The 16173-nt window shown below is 46.0% G+C and overlaps 1 protein-coding gene across 1 annotated transcript; it reads right to left on the bottom strand.

Annotated features, from left to right (window-relative positions):
- Positions 1 to 1569: 1569 nt before the first annotated feature.
- Positions 1570 to 15521, bottom strand: cdc42 (cell division cycle 42). Its single transcript, XM_084441310.1, has 6 exons — positions 15460 to 15521; positions 9859 to 9999; positions 9697 to 9769; positions 9297 to 9406; positions 8512 to 8709; positions 1570 to 3360 (listed from the first exon to the last, which is right to left on the bottom strand). Exons 2-6 carry the CDS (start codon positions 9961 to 9963, stop codon positions 3271 to 3273), a joined length of 576 nt encoding a protein of 191 aa, XP_084297436.1. The 5' UTR covers positions 9964 to 9999; positions 15460 to 15521; the 3' UTR covers positions 1570 to 3270.
- Between the last annotated feature and the right edge of the window lie 652 nt (positions 15522 to 16173).

The following is a 16173-nucleotide window of genomic DNA, read 5'->3' as shown; positions in this document are numbered from 1 at the left end:
ACCTGGCCTGGGAGATCTCCCTCATCTGCAATGATTTTAGGAATTCTAACACATCTGTGTGTGATACTCATCTCTCACTGCTGTCCTCCATGGGGTACCAGTGTGTGTGTGTGTGTGTGTGTGTGTGTGTGTGTGTGTGTGTGTGTGTGTGTGTGTGAGAGAGAGAGAGAGAGAGAGAGAGAGAGATAGAGAGAGAGAGGGAGGGAGAGATTGAAGTGAATTCCGAGATTTGTTTCTAAAAAGTGGAAGGTCTGTCAACTATGTAGTATTGAATTGTGGAGTTAGAGCAGTGAACTGTTGATTATCATGAGGCCCTACTTATCATGGTGAGTGCGGTGTGCTGTGTACAGTGATGCATTAATGAATCTCCATTCGGACCGTCTTGAGAAAATGGTCTAAACAGCAGAATGAGCCGTTTTTGAACTAGGTTTTCTAATAGTTCTGAACATTTGATGCTTAATGTGAAACTTAACTTTAATATACTATATGCATTTTTACTATTACTATTTCGAACCAAGTTTACAATCACTTTAAACAAGTGTAGGCCTACAGCCTCAATAGACAATACCTTGCAATGTAGAGAATGCATTAGCTGTTTTCTAAAATGTTTCATTTGTGTGCAGCACATGTAATACACAAATTATAAGTTATGACTTCAACATATTACATAGCCAATCAATATAAATGCACATCTCATAAATCAGGAATGGAACAGTTATGGTGTGATTCTGGTCCACAAGATGTCAACAAGATGTCATGCCTGCGGTGCAACAGCGCCCCCTCCTGTCTAGAACAAGTCCTGCAGCTCTCGCCACACCACAGAGAACTGCCACTCCATGTTGCGATGTTACCAAGATAGGGGTTTCTAAATCAACCCATGATGAAGTATTTTCTACTAGTGTTTTGGAGAAAAATCTAAAATATTTCTAAGACAGACTGTTAATCACAAGTGTGCACAATATCTGGTATCAGCATGTAGTCTCCTTGAGCCAAAATGGACCGATCAGAGGGACGTGAGTGAACCAATGGCCATTAAGAGGGATGTGAACTAGTGGCCATTAAGAGGGATGTGAACTAGTGGCCATTAAGAGGGATGTGAACTTGTGGCCATTAAGAGGGATGTGAACTAGTGGCCATTAAGAGGGATGTGAACTTGTGGCCATTAAGAGGGATGTGAACTAGTTGCCATTAAGAGGGATGTGAACTTGTGGCCATTAAAGGAGAATGTTCGTTTTTGACAACCTGGACCTTATTTACGGCCTTATTTAAGACCTTTGACTCACCGAGATAACTTTGGTGTAATTCGGATGTGAACTAGTGGCCAATAAGAGGGATGTTAAAGAGTATGCATAAGGAACGAGTGGCCATAAGAGGGATGTGTACTAGTTCCCATATGGAACTACTGGCCATGGGATGTGAACTAGTGCCCATAAGAGGGATGTGAACTAGTGGGCAAAAGAGGGATGTGAACCATGATAACTGGACAGGAAGACAACTCCTTATTTCCTGTGGTTTGAATAACAAATGAAGAATGGTCATAGAAAGGGAGTAAAGGCAATTAAGGTATAAGTTTAATATTTTTTGAAAAGAATGCATATACAAAGAACAGACTTCAGACAAAGCATTTGTTTTTGCACCAAAACAACGACTGGTTATAATAATAATTATAATGACGTAGGCTGGACGTCAACCCAACTCTGAAACACCAGGACAAGTCAACCAATCACAACTGGACTTGACAGTCTCTTTATCCCCAATGGGAGCTTTTCTTTGTGTCTGGCGGGGAAGAGTTCAGGTGAGTTCCGACCCATAAATGTAAAAGGAGTGAAAGAAATATTTTTATAAAATCAAAAACAGTACAACAGAAAAAAACAAGAAAAAAACCAACAGATTTTGGTAAAAACATGTGGAGCCTACATGGTGTGCCAGCTTACATTATTATTACATCTGTTAACCTATCAGGACAGAGACCAGGGCTCATCTACATGCATCACCACAACAGTAACACCATACAGTTAGAATGAGAACAGATGACCCCTGACCCCACTGCCAACGTGGTGCCAATGTTACGTGTGTAATAAAAAAAAACTTAAAAAAAACTGAGAAAGGCACAGAACTCTGACGTGACCCAGAATTCTGACGTTATAATTAAGCATCAATTAATAATCCAAACAACACATACAATATAGTTCACCAACCGTGGCTGTGGTGCTCACACACACACACACACATACATACACACACACACACAGACACACACAGACACACACCGCACGCACGCACACCACAGGACATGGAAGCATCCGTTCCACAGATTCTAACTGTATGGTTGCAATAACGTTCCAATGACGTTCTGCTAACTCTCCCTTGGTCCCTGGCAACGCATTGAGAACACACCAATTGTTCTGCTAACACTGTTTAAGTTCCCTGCTTCAAAAAGGCCAATTCAAGACTAAGAGCCGTTGCTAATGGACGCCTTTTATCTTCTTCAGTAATACCACGCTCCACACTGACCGCTAGATACTGCACCACCTACGGCTGTGGTTGGTCTGGGAGGACTGGAGAGCAGTCAGGAACACGGCAGCAGAATGTCAGACAACCACCAGAGCTGATGCCGTCAAGCTGCCTCTGCTTATCCAGCTCTTCCAGATCCAATTCAGGCATCTAGGTAGTGGGGGGCTAGGGTCCATCTGGAACTAGGAGTAAATGGTTGTGTTTTATGGAAGGGAGGGGAGTGTTGGCAAACAATTACAAAACGACTACTCGGTCTGCACCTCTTCGGGGGGTGCTGGGGGAAGAGCGTCGGGCAGTGTGCGCTCGTTGAGAGGGGCGGGGCTAGACGCAGCCCGTCGCAGCATGGTGTCGCTGCCAATCAGGCGGCCGTTCCTTTTAGGGGACGGGACAAAATCCCAAACTGGACAATGGCTACAGAGTGGCTGGGGTGACTAGCGTGAACAGGCCAGAGCGCTGACTGGTCATCGGTCTGGAGGTGGGGGGAGGGTGGTGGGGGCGGAGTCACGGCGAGAGCAGGGCGAACTTCTGTTCCTCTGTCAGTCTGCTGATGTGACGCAGGGGCGGGTCGTTCCATTATTGCAGTGAAATCTGAAACGTGTTTGTTTGTTTCTATCTATCTATACTTCGCTATAGAGTACAACGCTGAACCAGCCTTAGCAGAGCGGGGGGGGGGGGGGGGGGGTGTTGTATGCGTGTGAGTGTGAATGTGTGTGTGTGTGTGTGTGTGTACACATGTATGTTTGAGGGGCTGGTTCCTCATAGCAGCCTGCATCTGGGTTTCTTCTTGGGCTCTGGAGGTTCCAGTGCAGCCAGTATCGCCTCATCAAACACATTCTTTAGGCCTTTCTGTGGACACAAACACACAAACACACACAGGCTCAATGATGGGGAGACAGACACACACACACACACACAGGATCAACAAAGGATTCTCATACACAAATTCAATGAAGTGACGCAGGACCATGGTAACATGAACGGAGAGCTGCCAATCAAACAAAGGACAAAATGATAGAGCAACACAGGAGATGATCTGGAATGAAAACCGACACTTCATACTCGGCGCTAAAACAATAAATAACTAAGTAATAAAGATGGGGTGACTGACGTAGAGAACATCTGACAGGTTACATGCTTACATATTGTGCACTCCATAAAGTGAGTCTTAAAGGTGCAGTATGCAGTTTGTGATTTCCTGTTAGACTTATGAAAAATGTTGAAAGATTTTGAAAAATGTAACCGACAAATCCCCCCCCCCTCACTTCAGGCCTCCCTCCAAAGCCACTCCTCCAAACTGGGGGAAAACAAATGACACTCACGAGTCAGGTAGGTAGGTTGGCAACTCTAAATGATTGGACACAATTATTACAGTCCTGCCACTTTCACAGATTATGGATTTTTTTTATTTTAGTGTCAGAGCACATTATTTATTGATTGCTGTCAGGATGTAATGAGAATTGCAAAAAATACAAATAAAGTGTTCCGTCTTCTGAGCCAAATTGCATACTGCACCTTTAATAGGTTAGCCAACACTACTTCATTGTAGTTTGGGGTGATAACTATCCATTCATGTTCATCTAATGTGACCTAGAATAGCGCCAGTGAGATCTGGTGGGTCAGTAGGAGCTCAACACAAAGGCAAGTCAAGAGAGTGGAGGGAACAGGGGTTAAGTGACACTCAAACAAGTACACAGTTGGGTGCAAATCAAGAATGCTAAACAAAACCACAGGCACATGCTTGCACGGACACACACACACGCACACACACGCACGCACGCACGCACACACACACACACACCACTAACTGATCACTAGAACTTCTGAGTAAGGCGGAAGCTGTTTAGCTTTGACTGATTACATGGTGTTTAGTGGGAGCAGTGCGACTCTGCACTGGTTGTCGGCAGAGCAGCTTACTGCAGCCTGAGCCCAGTCATGTGAGGAGGTACAATACAGCCCTGTGAGTGCAGGAAACCACCACCCCTGCTGGATGAGCCAAGACCTCAGACACACAAACACGGAACAACAACACCACCACCACCGACTGAAGCTGCTGAGCAACGACAGAGGGAGCGAGACCACAAAAGAGAAGCGGAGCAAAGAGCAAGATGTACTTTATTTAATTCATTAATTTCACAAATCATTCCACACGATTATTTTTTAGCTTAATAAAGATCTGAAAACTTCCCAAGACGGCAAAACATGACTGCGGTGAACGGCAGGGAGCAGAGTCGTATGCAGAGAGAGGAGTGCAGCCAGCTTCAGTCATTTCAGTACAGGCCGGGTTCCAGATCTCTTTGTAAACGTTGCTTACAGGCTTTCTCATGCCAGTGTAGTCAATGGCCTCTATAGCCTGAAGAAGGAGCTAGTTACCATTAGGATCCAGGACTACAAGAGAAAACCCAGTGGCCAGGCTGTCCCTCCTGCATACGACTCTGGCACCAACAGCCACCATGTCTCACCATGGCCAGACTCCAGGGGCCCCATTTTCGTGCCGGGACTAAAGCCTGCCTGCGGTGTACTTGCTTTTAACTACGAGTACGAGTCTATCACGCGTCTCCTTGTGTTCCTTTGGCTGCGCTGGCTGCGCTTGGACGTGCAGGTCCTCAGAAATCAGCGCGCCGCAAAATATGTGCTTGTCTATGCGTACACGTTGTTGAACAGCAAGCATACTGCGGGCTTAAGTGCTACGTTTTGTCCGCCGCAAACTCAATATTTCTCTCCTCAGCCGAGTTGAACATGCACCAAACTCGGCGGAGGCGATTTGCAACGGACAAAATGTAGCCCTTAGCACGAAAATAGGGCCCCAGGTCTGTCAGTCATACATCAGCAATACAAAAAAACAATAACAGTAGTTACGGGACTCTTTAAATTAGTGTTCAAATCACAATACTGCGGAGCCGTGTAAGACCAACACACTCCCCTCAGCTCAGAAACACTTTCCAGACAATACTAAAACAGATCAGTGTTTCCCCTACCATTGCCTTGGAGGGGCGGCCCGCCGCCCTAATGGGACCCCCTCCACCCGCGCCCCTCCTGAAAGACCCCAAAAGCCAAAAAGTGGACTTTTCGATTGCTAACATTTGTAGCATAAGTCAATGGAGTTTAACATGGAAAGAAATTAGCATCGCGGCTAGCGGACATTTTCAGACTGGGAGTGACAGCAGGAAGGAGAAACACTCTTCAAGGAACACCAGAGGCATGGGCTGCATCTCAAATGTCACCCTACACCCCACACACAGTACACTACTTTTGAGTAGTGGACTTGGGGAATAGTATGCCATTTGTGATTCACCTGGGGAGGACGAGATGATCGAGCCTATAGACCCAGCCCAGGAAGCCCATGCCAAGAGTGAGAGACATAGAAGAGGAAACACACTCCAAACAGACCAGGCTGAACGTTAGCATCACCACAGATGACAACGCAAGGGCGACGAACACACAGCCCCGTCGGCGAAGAAAGGTCCATGAGGAGAAGAAGGAAGCAGAGGAGAGGAAAGAATGATGTCGAAGAGAAGAGAAAAGAACAGAAGAAGAGAAGGCAGCATGCTAGTGAGGAGGGGAAGAGGAAACAGGAGATGGGTTGAAGACGCGGCAGAAGGTTGGTGGGGTGGAATGACGACGGTCGGTTTAGACGCGTGTTAAACTGACGGAGGCAGCGGACGTCTGAGGATGAGATGAGAGATGGACTGGAGGAGGTAGGAGGAGGTTCTGAATGGTAAGGAGGAGCAGAGAGACAAGACTAGAGGACAGATAGGAGGAGGAGGAGGAGGAGGTTGTGAGCGGTAGGGAGGAGAGGAGGGGTTTAGAATATACAGCATGTCCTCTTTCTCTGCGTTTCTGGCGGCTCTAGGGCGGCTAGGATAGCTTCATCAAACACATTCTTCAGCCCTCGCTACAGCAACACAGGGAAGAGAGAGAACGACAGCACTATTAGCCCAGCAAACAGAGAGAGAGAGAGAGAGAGAGAGAGAGAGAGAGAGAGAGAGAGAGGGGAAGCACATTGGACAGAAAGAAAGCGTTAAAGAAAGTCTTAAAAGGGAAGTTGAAAAGAGAATGAAAATTAAAGAGTAGGCAGAGAGAAAGAGCACTGTGGTGTGGAGAGAAAGACAGAGGAATAAAAGAGATTCAGGCAACAGTGTTGTGTAGATCTGAGGGTCTACAACCTACTACACCAACAGACTAGACCAGCGGGCGCTCTGATAGAGGCCAGCGGGCCCAGATGTTGGCAGAATTGTGTGGATGGACAAATACACTGGTGAAACACTGGTGAAACCGAGGCTCTGTCCCAGTTCTGTTGTTTTCAAAGCTGGTGCTACCTGCACATCTTTGGATGTTGTTTTTCTACTGGAACAGAGGTGAGTCTATCATACCTGAGGTAGATCTGGGACACAGACTAGAACAGGGGTGAGTCTATTGTAGCTAAGGTAGATCTGGGGGACAGACTAGAACAGGGTCTATTACTGTAGCTGAGGTAGATCTGGGGGACAGACTGGAACAGGGTCTATTACTGTAGCTGAGGTAGATCTGGGGGACAGACTAGAACAGGGTCTATTATTGTAGCTGAGGTAGATCTGGGGGACAGACTAGAACAGGGTCTATTATTGTAGCTGAGGTAGATCTGGGGGACAGACTAGAACAGGGTCTATTACTGTAGCTGAGGTAGATCTGGGGGACAGACTGGAACAGGGTCTATTACTGTAGCTGAGGTAGATCTGGGGGACAGACTAGAACAGGGTCTATTACTGTAGCTGAGGTAGATCTGGGGGACAGACTGGAACAGAGGGGAGTCTATTGTAGCTGAGGCTGAGGTGTGGACATGAGCAGAGGAAGCCTCTTCGGACTACGCATATGCAGTCAAGGAAACAGGATGTTGCATCATCAAGTCAGTTCCTGAGCGACAGGCCGCTGAGAGAGAGGCAGGAAGGAGCAGAGAGGGGAGCGACAGCTCAGCTCACGTCCAGACGGGCCGTTCGTTATCCCAGGCCAGTCCTCCCACTAAAACCAGTAGCTAGGATGAAGCTGACACACAGACATTGTAGGGTCCCTATGAAATCCATGTTGTTGTTTTTTGCCCAAATTCCATTTCATTCTCCATTTTATTTTTCCGCTCAAAACAATGCTAGCCACGGTCAGAAACTAGACGCCACATTAAAAAGGAGGGTGGTGTTTAAACATGTTTTTGTTTGTCACGTTATTTTAAATTGCTCGAAAGCCTACATCCTACAACACTTTCCTCAGAATCTCTCAATTCCATGCATATGTTTATTTCTGAAATTGTTTCCTATATCCCACAATTGCTCGTGTAATCTGCAGCACGGAAATCATAGAAGGGCCCTAACACTGATCTGGGCTCAGTTTCCCTCTACCTCCCCATCATACACAAGCTAAGCAGCTGGATGTGCAACTGTATGAGTATCAGAACAGAGGTCCGGAGAGACCAATGTGAGATGAGCAGCACGCAGACCACAGCACACTGGGCCTATAGGCCAGGGGGCTCCTACAGGCCAGGGGCCACCTACACCTACAGGCCAGAGGCCGCGTACACCTACAGGCCAGGGGCCACCAACACCTACAGGCCAGGGGCCACCTACAGGCCAGGGGGGTCCTACATCTACAGGCCGGGGACCACCTACACCTACAGGCCAGAGGCCACCTACAGACCAGGGGCCGCCTACACCTACAGAACAGGGGCCGCCTACACCTACAGGTCAGGAGCAACCTACAACTACAGGTCAGGAGCCTCCTACAGCCCAGGGGCTACCTACATCTACAGGCCAGGGGCCACCTACAGGCCGGGGCCTACACGTCCCATTTCCTCCACTCTCGTGCTTGTTTGAGCCATTACAGATGACAAAAAGGGGGACAGACATATATACCCTCACTTCAGCCAACCACAAAGGACACTTACTTACAATGCAGTCAGTGTGTGTCTGACTGTAGTGTGTCTTTCATAAATGTGTGTGTGTATGTGTGTGCGCGCGTCTCTCAAACTCTAACCTGTGTCAGGGCTGAGCACTCCACGTATTTGACGGCCTTGAGGTCCCTGGCCAGCTTCTCTGCCGTCTCCGGGGTGATGGGCTTCTGCTTGTTCTTGGCCAGCTTCTCTATGGTGGATGGGTCGTCCCTCAGGTCGATCTGAGTGCCCACCAGCAGGAACGGGGTCTTTGGACAGTGGTGGGTAATCTCTGGTACCCACTGGAGAACACACAGACAGACAGACAGAGACGGCATAAGTTACAGAAGAGGATTATACTATTGTTGTTCCAGCAAACCACTTAAATTGCATTTAGTTAACCGAGGTCTGTGTCAGTAGAGAAGTGAGGGGAGGAGGTACGGGGGAAGGACTGTGGAGGTAGAATGAAGTATGGAGGAGAGGGTAGAAGAAGGCCCCTGCGGCCAATCGACACGGCCGTGGCTCTTCTCTGCCCTGGCCCCGCTTGCGGTGGTGGAATGAACTGCCCCCTGATGTCAGGACAGCAGTCGCAGCCCATCTTTCGCTGCAGGCTCAAAACTCTCTTGAAGAAGTACTACCAGGATAAGGGGGAGGCTCTTAAGCGACCATTGTATTTATATGTTGTTACTCTTGCACACTGGCTTTAGCACTAGATTGTGCTCTTAGTCACTTGTTTAGAATGGAGATGGACTTGTGAGTTCCGGCAAGTAGTAGTACACTGACTACCTATGTTAAATGCAATTATTCTACGTCGCTTTGGATAAAAGTGTCTGCTAAATGACTGTAACGTACTAGAAGAGACTGCAGTGGGAGAGGGTAGAAGATGCACCTTTTCTTTGACGTTTTCAAAGGAAGAGGGGGATACGACGGAGAAACAGACGAGGAAGACATCTGTCTGGGGGTAGCTCAGAGGTCGTAACCTATCATAGTCCTCCTGACCTGGAGACGGAAAACACAGACCGGTTAGGCAGACGTACACATAGGGCATCCACACCCACACAGAGGTCACTAGAGGTCTCTTTAAGCAGACACAGGGACAGTCAAACACCACATACAGGACACACACTCCAGTCTAAAATAGCTGGGGAGCGTGCTCTCTCTCTCTCTTCCGTACGCACGTAAACGCGCACACACACACACAAATATAATGCAGACAAAATGTCAAAGACACTAGAAATGTGAGAATGACTCCTGTGCCCGGCCCCACAGCCGGGAGAGGAAACGCGTACCTGCAGTGTCAAACAAGCCCAGGGTGTAGGGCTCCCCTCCGATCATTACAGTCACAGCATAGTTATCAAACACCTGCAGGACAGAGACAAAGGGATTAGATGTGTTCACTTTAAAGCGTGCGCGCACACACACACACACGCATACACACACACGCTACTCACCGTCGGTACATATTCAGAGGGGAACTTGTTTGTGGTGTAGGAGATGAGCAGGCAGGTTTTACCCACTGCTCCGTCACCCACTACAACACACTTGATGGTCTGCATAGCTGTACTTTAGAGTCCTCTGTACTCATTCAAGACCTGCAACAGAATAGAAACGGATATAGGTTAGGTACTGGTAGGTTAAATACTGTCTGATCTGAAGGTTATGACAGGGCTATGCTACAGACACAAACCAGTATTTGTGACAGTTGGCAACCAATAAACCTATGAAGAATGAACGACCAATCAGCACTCGCTATGTCTAATGGTAGAGCATCATCGTGATTCACGAACGCAGGTTCCAGCATTCAGACAGTGGTGTCACAGAAATGCTCCCAAACACATTTACACAAACGTTCTCCAATTTTCAAACCCATTCCTCAACGGGTCTATTAAAAAATAGATGAGACCAATAGTCAGAGCTGTAGCTAGATGAGCGACCAATAGACAGAGCTGTAGCTAGATGAGAGACCAATAGACAAGAACTGTAACCTAGCTAGAGGCACGGAAGGATCTTAGCATCCTGCAGTAGAATGTCCTTCACACATGCATACAAAGCAATCTAGAACGGGTCACAAACACACACCAAGGCTGCACTGGCAGAGATGAATGGTCTGTGTCGAAGAGATGGAGAAGGCTAGGGGACAAAACAGACACACAAACTGAAAAACATACAGTAAGGCAGCACACACACACAAACACCTAATATCCTGGCTATCAAAACACAAGCAGATACTCCAAGCTCGGGTGGAAGCAGGCAGGGCTAGTAAGCTTATGGCATCACTGTGGCTACAGAGCTGCTTGCACACCGTTTTCACACACAGTAAACAAGTGTCCTTAAGCCAGAGGAAATGGCCTGAATTATTAGCAAAGCTGCATTAAGAGCAACAGATGACCCTTTAACCCCCTACTAGCCACCCCCCCCTCCCAGCCACTTCTCATCTCCCAATCAATCGGACCACTGACCAGCGGCTGTCCCCTCCCCCCCTCTCTCTCTGGGCAGACTGGGTCGCTGCGGCTTTAAGCTAAGGGATAACGTCATCTGATCAGCCGTGCTGCAAAGCACAGCGCCACTAGGGAAGCAGAAGCCCACTGGCTCAGACCTCCCCACAACCAGAAACCGCACAGTTAATGGACGGAAGGAAGGAAGAACCTCAGGGGCAATTCGTTCGTACTTTCATCAGCATGTATCCAAACAAGAGAAGGGTCACAACGAAAGGGGATACAAGACTGTAGTTGGGGGATGTGCTAATATGCCATGATAGTGCTAATAGGGCTTTGAGACACGCATCAGTTACAGTTGTGCAGTCTGAAATTCTGGCACAATTTAAAAAAAAAACACCCGACACAATACTAAAAATATGAAGTAAGAATCAAACTAACACAGCAGCAAGTGAGCCAATAATCAACAATGATCTCAAAATAGCCTCTTGATAGCTGTCTACACACACCAAGTCAAGACGTCTCAGGACTTCCAGCACCACCAGTGAAGACTGGGCAATCAGCATGTAGTGAGACCTGCCCTGACCCCCAGGCTCGTATTCCTCCCAGCCTGCCCTGCGGCTGGGCTGGGACGGGAAGCTGAGGGCCTGGCCTGTGTGGAGAGAGGAGGACTGGAGCTCACTACTGCTCCGTTACGTGTCCATGTATGCCTGGCTGCTCTGAGCCTCTGCAGAGCTCTGCTGCAGTGAAGGGGGAGAGGGGGAGTGAGAAAATAAAGGAGGGGGGGGGGGCGGAGAAGGAGAGGTTAAAGCTCCGGGGGAGCAAGAAAAAGAGTGAATAAGCTAGAAGGAATGAGAGAAACTGAGGGAGGAGGATGGAAGAGAGAAATCTGAATGTGTTTTATTGCCATTGAAGTTTTTCAACATGCTAGGAATTTGCTTTCGGTCGTGGTGCATAACATGGAGAAAACATTGGACAGGGTGCAGGGACGAGATGGGACAGTGCAAAGACCGGACAGTGTAAGAGTAGGGATGTGCGCAGCGACTATTTTCACTGACGACTAGACGGTGGTTTTGTAACGGATTACACGACTAGTCTAAAAACAGGATTCCCAAGTTTCTACAACAAGTGCTAGTTAGAAAAATTGAGGATGTTTCTCAAACTCTGCAAGCCAAGATGCATGACTATTCTTGATGTTTCCCAACCACTTAGCGGCAGCCAATTTGCACACGTTGCGCATGGCTGTCACACACTGTTTGCCAGTGCAAAACAGTAGTCCAGCCTGTCCTTACAGCTTATTACTTAGTAAAGATATCAATGTGATTTATTTTGTTTAATTGGAGAAGAGTAGGCTAGCCTATAGCCTGTAATGTTTCAGTAGGCTAAAACTAGATTTCACATAAAGACTGCGGATGTCAGAGGCAAAAAATAGCCTAGACGAATTGTACATTTATTTATATGGACCTGCGTGTCTGCAATAAAGTTCCTCTATCTTTCTAACCAACATTCAGCGGAAGCCAATTTTCCCTCGTTGCACATCTCACTTCAAGTCTGGTTTGGCTATTTAAAACATTGGGTACTTTGTGACAGTTGCTTGGATGTATACTAGTATACATAAACCTATGTTTTGCGAATTTAATGGTCTGCCTCCTTCAGAGTTCAACTGGGCAATTAGGCTGTGAAAGCGAGCGCGCCTCTTGGAGTCATAGCCCATTGTTGCACAGATTTCCGTCACGTCTTGACTTTCACAAACCAAATGATTAGGCTACATTAATTAATATGAGCACACTTTAGTGGCAATGTGCCGTGCACCCCTGATAATTGAATAGCATAAGTTAAATTACAATAATATTAAAGACCGCGGATGTCAGACGATAGGCTACGTATTAGGTGTATAGGCGCCAAATCTGGAGCTCCCATACAAAAGGAACGCAGCATAAACAATAGGGATTGCGCAGATGAATGGATGGATGACCAATTATTTAAGTCTTTTTAAAAATATTTATTTTTATCTAATTCTATTATATTTAGTTTAATCGACTATTATTTCTTAAACGACTAGCAAAAGCTGCGTCCTTTAGTCGTTTAAACGACTAGTCGCGCACATCCCTAGCAAAGAGCGAGTACAACATGCTAGTGAATACAGAGGGCTGTGCAGATGGGCGAGGAGCGAACAGGATGCTGCCTGCCTGCTGGCTACCCTAGACCCCAAGGAAGTAAGGCTGGTCGCATCATCGCTTCACTGTGGCACGTGCTAAGATATGCCTAAAACTCACTGATAACCCAGCTGTCTCCCTACCTTTCATATGGCATCTATGTGTTTGGCTTCCTGCAGAAGAAGAAATAAGACTCCCTAGAGTGTCTGTACATTTCCAAATTTACAAACCAAGATATACTCTGGTTGAAAAGCATTTTTACTGTGCACTGTAATTGCTTCTTATCCCTGTGCTACTCTGCCTGTGAGCGTTCAGGCAACCGAACTGAACCGAAGTTGTTTTGGTCCAGAGTGGAGCACTAGAACGCCACCTCTCTCCATGACACCAGAATTTTCAGGCTCTCCTTTGATTCTTTTCACTAGCGGTGCCGGGATAGTTATCCCAGTAATGTACAGGGAACTGTGTCTGAAAGGGGCTTAGGTGTGAAAGGTGTCCAGAACTCCTTTCTGCCCTGAGGAAACAATGATGAATAGCTCACTCTGAAACCCGTGCACAAAATTAATGGTGATTTTAAATAACCTAACCTAAATATGTTTATAATGATTTAACTACTTCAACAAATTGAGAGCTGCGCTATTCAGAATGGCCAACCCCCCCAACGCTGTGTTGGATCGGCCGTCCCGACGGTTCCCATCCAGCCCCAACACATGCGAGCGGGTTGTTCACACCAAACCGATGGGAGGACGGTCTGTCAGACATAGAGTCGGACGACTGTCTGGTTGGTATTTCTGGGGAATTTAGGCTTGGAGTGAGGGAGAGATTTGATTAGAGGTTCAGGAGAGTTTACCAGACTCACCACAGGAGGAAACTACAACTGCATTTTCAAAGTTAGGGTGTTGTTATGGATACGCATATCTGACCTCCCTATAATATACATATTCCCTATATAATATGCATAATACCTTATGTCCATGGCTGTCCATTATGTATACAAGGGCTTGGAGAGGGTGAGTATTTACCGGTGTAATAATGATTGCAATGATGGCCTTAATCCACTCATTTGTGTTTGCAGGCCAGCTGGCCAACACTCTGAAAGCAGGCCAGCTAAAACCAGCAGTGAAAGCAGCTGATGGTTGGTTGGTTGGATCGGTAGGTTGGTAGGCTGCTACTAAGTTAAGGACTCTTATTACTCAAAATGTGTCAGTCAAGTATGATATAGCAGAAGTGCTGAGATGGACAAGCAAGTAAAACAGCATATTCAATAGAGTGCACAGTCTGGTCTGGTTAAAAATAAAGAGTAATATAATCTATGTGGCTACCATTTGGCTGAACAAGCCAAGGAGGTGGATGTCCTGATTGTCATAGTAGTGAGTATAAGGTAACAGTGAAAACACTTGTAGAGACATCCCTCTAGGCTAGGCTTCCAGTCCGATATCAAAAGCAGCTCAGATAGCAAGGCGGTGTCTTACAACATGCATTTTGCTTGAAAGTCTCCCAGATTTTCTCATAACCTGAATGCAAGCTTCCCTTTTTATCACATTTTGTTACATCAAACTGATATACTGTTTGTTACACTGGAATAAATTACACATTCACAAATATAAACACTAGCCAGTTAGCGACATGTACCCAGACTAAAGCCTGCCCTACAGTGAGTAGCTAGCTATCAGACTGTAGCTAATCCAAATGGCAATAGTGGTAACAGTAGCTTCCTATCTAACGTCGACCTAGGCGACCCTCTTACAGTATACGTATATATATTCCCTGAGAAAGCCAGATGGTTAACCTAAGTTAACGTCACACACAGCATGAGAGATTTCCTGAACCGTCTTTGATATAACTAACGTTACATTAGCTTTCTATGTCTAGCTATTCCATGAAGAAGCTTGCCACCTCTGCCTCCCACGTCGCCATTGCATTCTCATCTAAAGTTAGCGAGATAGCTAACAGGATCGGGCGGCAGAGCAGGACAAATGCAGTAAAAAAAATATATATATCGTCAATTTTTTTTACGCTAGCATTAACGTTAGCCAATTTACATTCAGGAAGTTAACGTTAGCTAACGTTAGACGGTTTTAAGCACTGGTTAGCAAGGACAAGCAAACATGAAGCTATTAAGCTGGGCTAGCTAAGCTTAATGGTGACGTTTTAAATTGCAGATGGTTTATTTTTCTGGTTGACCTAGTAACGTTAGCAAACTAACATTAGCTATCTAGCTAGCGACTTTGCTGGCTGGCATTAGCTTTTTGGGGCTGGCTTGGCAGTAGCTAACGTTAGCTACCACTGGCTATCTAGCGGATGCTGTGGTTGAATGAGATTTGCTATGATATAATTCATTAATTAAACCTAAATGTAGCAAACGGATGAATACATACAATAATATGGATACATCGCCTACAAAATATATAGTTTTCTGATAGAATAAAGGGGGGAAATATGTAATGTAAAGATTTTCCCGTACCGTCTCCTCTGTATCGGTGTCTGTACGCCGGGCGTTGGCAAGTTCGCACTAGGGGCTTCCCACTCAACAGCACAGGGACAAGCTGCGTAGTGCGTAACGTTAGCTCATTCCGGCGTAACGTTCGTCCAGAGCCAGTGTTCAATAATGTAGACTGGAATAAATAGCCTACTATAGGCTTATACAACTATGTTATAGCAGCCAAAGTCAATTTAGAGAGGCACCCATACTAAGGAAGGTTTTGTTGTTGTTGTTGTTTTTGTCGTCGAAATTCAACATTACTGTAGAATTCGAACTAAACTGAAATTCTGGTACAAATTATTGGTAAATCCGAGCTACAAACAACATATTACTTTTATTTTATTTTTATTTGATCAAGAGGGACAATTCATGAACATTTAATAAAAAACGTAAATGCCCCAATTACAGCCAGAAGGCTGATTTCCATTGATAGTCAGTGTAGTACCATAAAGAATAACTTCATAAAGAATTAGTAACTCAAATGTCACATTTGCTCTGCTTGTTGTAATGATTAAATTAAAGCCCATCACATTTATGTTATAGAGTGGAATTTCAATTCAGACAGTTTGGATTTTTACTAAAAAAAATAAAAATATAAATTAAATAAAAAATACATTCCATATTAGGCTACTAGAAATCCACTACTCTCAGATATTCAGATATGTTTCATGTGTGTTCACTGATATCTTCAACAAC

This window comes from Borostomias antarcticus (assembly GCF_949987555.1).
Source record: "Borostomias antarcticus genome assembly, chromosome: 7".
Classification (NCBI taxonomy): Eukaryota; Metazoa; Chordata; class Actinopteri; order Stomiiformes; family Stomiidae; genus Borostomias; species Borostomias antarcticus.
Note: the sequence above shows the minus strand (reverse complement) of the source record. Positions and strands in the feature narration are given on the sequence as shown.

What these genes read in the sequence shown, in the direction of transcription:
- cdc42 (XM_084441310.1), bottom strand. Translation starts at nt 9,963, where the DNA reads ATGCAGACCATCAAGTGTGTTGTAGTGGGTGACGGAGCAGTGGGTAAA. An exon ending in CCTCTGAATATGTACCGACG is followed by an intron (nt 9,770 to 9,858) that starts GTGAGTAGCGTG and finishes TCTGTCCTGCAG; the next exon opens with GTGTTTGATAACTATGCTGT. An exon ending in AGTGCTCAGCCCTGACACAG is followed by an intron (nt 3,361 to 8,511) that starts GTTAGAGTTTGA and finishes TTGTGTCCACAG; the next exon opens with AAAGGCCTAAAGAATGTGTT.